We start from the raw sequence: 7315 nt of genomic DNA on the forward strand, positions 1-7315 counted from the left end.
TTGGGTAACACCACCGTAGTGTCATTAAATAAAGGTAAAACCACTTATAATTTTCCTATACTTAAATGTGTTTTTCTTTATTATTATCATAGAATAATTCTTTTTGGATAATATGATAGTTACGATAGACGAGCTTACAATAGACGTTACTCTATCGTAAGCTCGTCTGTCGTAAGCTCAGTCAGCTGAGAAAAACGATTTACGTTTATATACCGAAGGCCGATGTTATAGGTCAACGTTTTTTTCAATGTTACCCGCGAGTCTCTTGCTACCAATCGAAAGGTCCTAATGAGAGGAATATTTTAGTTGAAAACGGCAAAAAACAGAAGCGGAAACCTATGACGTAGACCGAAAACACGTTTTCGAAGCAAGAGAATACATCCGCCGGAGTCGATGACAGGCATCTAATGTTGAAAATGGCTAACTGAAGTTAAACGTATGTATTGTCTCTAATGATGTGTGTCCGTCTGTCTTAATATAGGGTCCGTTTTAACGCCGGGTCGGAGTCAGAATTTGACGTTAGCCGATTGTCGGCTTGGCTATGAATGTCGCTGAAAATATAGATTCAAACGGATCCGCAATGAAACTTATTGGGTTTCCGGAGGAACTGCTGTTCCACACGTTCTTTTTAAGATATGGCTTTAATCGTATTTGACGGATAGGAGATAGCGGATATTCAAGGTTCGTGTTTACCGGATCTTTATAGACAATGATACGTACACTTGATTCAGACTCACCTGTATTTGTCCTGGACTTTTTGTTTAATATCGTGAAGATTTTCCGAGGTAATTTCCCGCTCAAGGTATTCACTAAGCGTTTCCGTCGCGCTCTCGAGATCCCGTTGGTTGTCCTCGAAAATGGCGCTTTGATTGTTCCTCGACAAGTAATAGGCAAACACGTACGTATACATGAGCGTTTGCCGACACTGACAGAGTACATCGACAGCTTTCTTCAGAAACTGAACTTCAATCCACGACATGTTGTGTTGTTGCATCTCCTCCATTTTTAGCTTGATTGCCGCGTACAAATTGTTCTCAAATTTCAGGGACTGCATGTGGTTTAAATAGCGGTTACAGTAGAACAAATAGCGTTGTAGAGCTCCCCGCGATTTTTCCTGAGCGTCACGTGCCTTCTTCGCCTCAACCTCGTCGAATCTATTGCAGTTATACCACGACGTGCCATGCGGCTCCCAGGGACCTAGACACACCCAGCAGAAGTCCATTTTGCAGTTTTGGTTCTTACACACCATATGATTGCAGCCGCCATCCTGGAAATACAGCAGAGTTGGTTAGCAAATGCGTACGATATTTTAATACCAATGTCAATAATATGTGCTTCTCGAGGTATACAAGGCGACAGTGGCGCGGATTACCTTTTCAATTGTAACGTAGCACTTTGGGCATTCCTTCGTATTTGCAGCAATCCAATTTGACGTTTCGGAATCATCGTCGCACTAAAGTCGGAACAAACAAATGTCAATTTGATTACCTTAGCTCGTGCACTTCTATCGTAGCCATGCTCACCTTGCTTTGACACGATTCCGTGCCGAACAGCTTTTCCAAGGATGGCCGCCACTTACCTTCTTTTGCCATTTTTTTATTAGGCCACAGCGAACGGGATCGTGCCAATTTTCGCCGCATGCAAAACAAAACGTGTGTCCGCAGTTACAGGTAACGGCGCGAGCCTCCACGTAGCTCACCTATATGACCATGAAAACTGCTGTAATTAAATCACGATACAAGGACAAGGGTAGATTTCCAAAAACACGAAGACGACGAAAGTATTGCAAATAATTATAAAAATATTAATGTAATAATAACGGTTGACGATCACAATGGAGCTTTTCGGTTGCAAGCTGTGCGGAGTAGTACCTTTTTTAGATATTTTATCACAGATATATTGCCAAGCTCTATGCAACCTTTTGCGTAACAAAATGAGATCAGTCATCGTTCCTACCTTAATGGCATTCGTGCACTCAGGTTTTGGACACCACCGTAGAAGTCTGTTGCACTGGACAAAGCTGTTTGTAATTAAGTGCTGATATTTGAGCTTCACCTGTGGAATCAGCGAGCAGGAACGAAAAGTAATTCCTAGATTAACATGTACTATTATGTGGCTGACAGGGTACTTCGAACTTACTTGACAACTGCAAAAATCTTCACAGGCTTTTGCAGTCGTCTCCTATCGTTGGACTTAATAATTACCGTGCAATTTGCGGGCATATATTCATTAAAAATACCAGCCCCCAATAGAAGACAAAATTTAATTAGAAATCGTCAAGGACAGTCGTGAAAACCAAATAACCTGTTACCCTCTTTTTCTTTGTACCTCAAAAAATGTTTCCATAGAGCTTCAGTTCTACCTATAATAATGTTATTAACAAGCGTGCCGCCGGCTTCCGAAACTAATATCAGAGTTTTGGAAAGCTTAGGCATTTTGCATGTACATACCTTCTGATCGGTTATGAGCCGCATTACGGTTTGATCATCTACCAAAATATCGCAGCCGTGCGCTGCACACGAGATCGTCTGCCCGATTCCTTCTTCCATAATTTTCGTTGTAAGATAGTAATTCCAACAATCGGTGCAGAACCGGTGGTCACATGCTAACGCTGCCATCGAACTGCATGGTACGCGCTTCAAGCAGATTTCGCATTCCTCCATTGCTGCTGAAGGCTGCTTCTGAAATTTGACATAAAAAGACAGTTTACAGTTAAACAATCTGCAGCCATACAGGCCTGTAGTAAGTTTATCTTCCACGATTCCATCAATGGCGATATATAAGCATCGTTGCCAAATTAAGTAGCATGAATTCTTGAAAAATGAAGATCTAACCGCATATTTGTAGTGTAGGGAGAAAATACCTGAATAAATCACTGCTGGCAGTACTTTGAAACTTAGAAGCATTGGATGATATGGAAACAAAAGTTTGCATAACTACAATTACCTTATCGGCCAAAGCCGAGCCTTTAAAAGGGTAGACGATGTGAGCCTGCTGAAACAGCGTTTCTTGATCGCCATCGTAGTATTTCTCGTAAAGTTTTTCCAAATCCCATTTAAAGTGGTTGAGCAGAATTCGTGTCATTGTTGGAGGAATCTGCTGAAATGACGATTATTAAACGATTCGAAAATTATCAAAACAAACATCAGGAAAATAAACATTAGGAAAGAAATTAATACTAACTCACTATAGCGTTTTTCTCAAAATAAGCCAGAAAAAAGTTTTCAAACTCGAAACGGTATGTAAAGCTCGTATGATACGATCCTGCTCTGGGTTACCTCTACGATGGTGTTGACCTCCTTTATCGTATCCACCATGTACTTAACGATATCCTCCGTGGAAAGTACGTGGTAAGGCGAGTCTTCATCAGTCCTTCGACCACCAGCAGGAAAGCCACCAGCTCCCAGCGGCTCAGCTTCAAGACCCATGTCTTCATCTTCTCCTGAGGTTTCATTACCTATAATCAAAATATAGAAATATATACTTGTGTCGGAATTCAGCACACTTCAATAATGTAGCTTAGCGGTATAAGGAAAAAAAACGACGGATACTGCAATTTACGGTTTGGCTTGTTGACGAGAAGGCTACAAGGTCAGGCGCAACGTTCCACTGTCTCATACCTCGTGATGACCTACGAAGAGTCAATAATTTCGTAATAGCGGCATTGAAGGTCCTTCATAAATCGAACAAGTCCGTAGATGGAAACAAGGTAATTAACTTGTGATTCATATGCTCAATCTAAAATAGGTTGAGCAAAGGTACTGTGTGATTTGTTAAAATCGGCCGAGGAATTATTCTAGAATATAAATCAATGCAGAAAGAGTGCCCTAATCCGGATATAATAACTACCTTATTAGAAAAAAGCTAGATTACTGCCCATATTCGCAAAGCAGCTTTGCTGTAAATAAGTAAGTAAGGTGACAGACATGTTGAATGCATCCTTCTTGTTCAAAATTTCATACTTACAACAGGTTCTCATTTCAAACAGTTGTTGTCTATGCCATCGACTAATACCGTATCAGATACTTGCTATACTCCTATATTATTTGGAAACATTGTTAACACATTAATTAGGCTCCGAGGCCAGTTTTATTTATAACGATGCGCCTATTTAGTAAATACAGTCCAAAACAATGATTAATATTATTAACTTCCATAATATCCTTCGCAATCGAAATCTCACTGATCTAGGACGTAGGAAATATTTATGGAAACTCAGCCGAAACGTAATAAGACGTACTTGTACAAAAAAAGTACCGAATCATAGCGCCCATTCCGAATAAACGCGTACGCTGTCGGTTGGATTCATACTATGCTTCGAGTGTAAGTAGATGTCAGATCCGTGCTTTGGAATCCCACCTAATTAGCACAGTAATAGCGTTACACCAGGACCAACTGTAGACTTTTATCCATGGACAGTGGCCAACCTTCCATATGCAGACCATGTCGATGCTATTCCTGATTTAACCGATGCTTACAATGTTTGATACTTCTATGAGACATATTCATTACACGCCGAACCACGTTACTCTGCTAATAATCTCTGTTAGCTTATGAAAAAGAGCTGGGAACAAAATCTCGAAGTTTGCGATAAATAACTCGTTTCAAATCTCAGTTTCGTTGTTTGTGTTTAGTTTGCTATCGCTCAGAAGCAATTTCAAGAACATTTCAACTTCATAAAATCGGATTTGAAATTAATATAGATTAATCAGGGCGGATTTTTATGCAGATTCTGACCGCTAACAGATTGCGTTCAGAATTCGGTTTGTGCAGTGCCTCTGATTAGTAGTTGATGTGCATAAGGTACTACGTGAAGGAAATCGTATATAACGAATCGGCTGCCGAAAGCTATTTTTTGTTTAATGCTGGATTTAAAATTATTTTGTTTTCGTTGACTTCACTTAGGACCAGCAAAAGCATCCAAGCGAGGAATTCACCTCGTACTAAACAACGATTGAAACAACTCTCCCTATTATAACTGATCATTATTCACACAGACAAAATGTAATTATCTACATTAGTTGATAAGGATGGCATTGTCTAGCGAAAGAACAAGCACCCTTTAGGCATGAACTTTATTTATTTTTACGTTTGTTATCTTCACAAATTCTAGTAAGTGATCGCAAGGATTGCTCAGCACATCCTGTTTCGAGTTTTGACGTCCGTTAGGCATTCCATCAGACCGGTGGCTCTCAGCACGAGGCGGAGTCTGTCTGTGTCCTCTTTCGAACCTAAACCACAATGTGTTCCTAAGATTAGCAGACAAATACGTTACCCACTACATCCAATAAGCATTATCTCACTGTAGGGTAGTCATAGATGTAGAATTTCTTTTCGTAGCCGTATTGAAGTTACACGCAAGGTACTTCATGCATAGCCACTCCGATAAAGAAATGACGTTACGGTTCACTAGGTAGTTCTAAATTGGATAAGCAGAAGATTCGAAGCTAAGAGAGGCTTGACATTCGTCTTTGCATTAAACACTTCGTCTATATTGTCTCTGTAATGACAAAGTTAAATTACCTCTTAATAGCTTTCTCTGGCGTTTATACCCTTCTCCTTTCTCGGTTCTATCTGTGCAATGTATAGAAATGCTTCGTCTTAATTATGGGCTAGATTTAATACCTAAGCACTGTCTGATCTGCGACAGAGTGATCGATTAATGCTCATATTTCGGCAACACTTGTCAAAGCGTTTTTCCAAAAGAAGAAAGCGACATTACACTCTTGGATTGTTTCGCCTAAAATTGAAATTGCAGGTTCATCACCTACGAGTTTTCCCCCCTGCTTTTTCGATAGTGTCCTGGTTGGTTATAAGGCATGAAAGGAATCATGCCTGCTGTGGCTTTCCAATAAATTGTCATTTTATTTGCCGGCACCGTTTTAGTGCGGTACGATCCACAAGATTTTCAATGAAGTTACATAAACTTTGCGGTAACTATGTGGCTATCATCTAGAGCATGACGTTCAGTTTCCACCCGCACTGTCGGGTACATTCGAGCCTACGGTCATTGATTAGGTATCTCAAAGATCGCATATTTTTGTTGTTGTTCTTCGTCGTCAACAATAATGCAATTAGACAAGCGGTCTAGCCAAAACGAATTTCATTTATTCACCTTTACTGGTAATAGTAGAAATTATATATGCACAGGTTAACAACACACCATCCGAATACCAGGGAGAGTATATAGAATTATTTAACACGCTATGCATACTATAGGTTATACGAATCTGGTTGGGTTGGTAAATTTAAGAGATGTGCGAAATATCCTGAACCTGGTATATAGGAACAACAATTCCCTCTGCATCTGGAGCATTTATATGTATTGTTAGGCTCGTGGAAACCCGGTTGCCCGCAGAGTCTATAGCGAAACGCATGCACAGTGAAGTCACGTGTGTTTAGCCGGTTCGTCTCTTTCCACTCATTACCTTCATCGCACCCAAAGTAAAGACATTTCTTGAGTTATATAAAACTATCGTGTCATCGTCTATTAGAAATACACGTTTTGGGTTCCATTTTTCTACTAAGCTCCCACAGGGCATCTCAATTCCTTGCAAACAATTTCATTCGTGAATTTCTGGGTAACAGCCGATTTAAGCACAAATGATACACTTTATTTGGCAGTTTCGCGCATTACCGGCAGCGCGAATAATTACAGCAATTCGTATTTCCTTCTCGAGCGGTGCTCTGTTGTTCTAAATCGTTGTCTCAAGATTAACTACAATCGGTGGTAATTCCATTTAATTATTATCTAAGAGACAGGGAAGAAGCCAGACTGTTGGAGGAATAGCTCACTGCCTATGCCCTGAGTCATCATCGGAAATAGAATAAACCAAAACAAAGACTAGATACCATTCGCCGCTGTCATTGCCGATCACATGCGCCTGATTCTTCGATCGCCATCAGTCTAGACGATATGTAGCTGGTGAAGACGAGCTGATTTCATTGAACCAGATATATACATATATGTGTGTGTTTGTATGCATCTAAAGATTTTTATGACCCAACCAATACAAGTGCTGATTGTACTGACGTACCTGAATCGACACCAAAACCCAGCTCCTCGTCGCTGTCCATTGTCGACCGTGTGCACGGACGATTGGATTGCTGCCAGTACAGCGTAAGCCGACAATTACATACAACACTCACAATGTACGAAAAAATCAAATTTCTAATCACTGCAGCACATACTTCCGTCACGATGAGGTTTAGCAGACCTATACTCCGTCCTTTTAGGTTTCGCTTACTCTACACGTTGAGGTAGAATTCTTCCTGGTCTAGAATTCGGCTTTCTCGGCATACAGTGTGGTGACAG

General features: G+C 40.5%; 1 protein-coding gene across 6 annotated transcripts in view; it reads right to left on the reverse strand.

The window, feature by feature from the left end:
* Positions 1-7169, reverse strand: part of LOC111252967 (E3 ubiquitin-protein ligase ariadne-1-like) — an 8558-nt gene extending 1389 nt beyond the window's left edge. For 2 of the 6 annotated variants that reach the window (XM_022811675.2, XM_022811678.2), the window contains exons 1-8: positions 7038-7169; positions 3279-3457; positions 2947-3099; positions 2451-2681; positions 1957-2055; positions 1580-1699; positions 1373-1453; positions 738-1267 (exon numbers count right to left, since the gene is read on the reverse strand). In XM_022811675.2, the coding sequence (XP_022667410.1) occupies positions 738-1267; positions 1373-1453; positions 1580-1699; positions 1957-2055; positions 2451-2681; positions 2947-3099; positions 3279-3457; positions 7038-7077 (1433 nt within the window). In that variant the 5' untranslated portion in view covers positions 7078-7169. Of the gene's footprint in view, positions 1-30; positions 552-737; positions 1268-1372; positions 1454-1579; positions 1700-1956; positions 2056-2450; positions 2682-2946; positions 3100-3278; positions 3458-4240; positions 4685-6852; positions 6990-7037 lie in introns of those variants that run through there. The other 4 variants (XM_086992671.1, XM_022811676.2, XM_086992672.1 and 1 more) reach the window with 4 other exon arrangements.
* Positions 7170-7315: the final 146 nt, after the last annotated feature.

The sequence above is a fragment of the Varroa destructor genome, unplaced genomic scaffold (genome assembly GCF_002443255.2).
Source record: "Varroa destructor unplaced genomic scaffold, Vdes_3.0 BEIS01000006.1, whole genome shotgun sequence".
Classification (NCBI taxonomy): Eukaryota; Metazoa; Arthropoda; class Arachnida; order Mesostigmata; family Varroidae; genus Varroa; species Varroa destructor.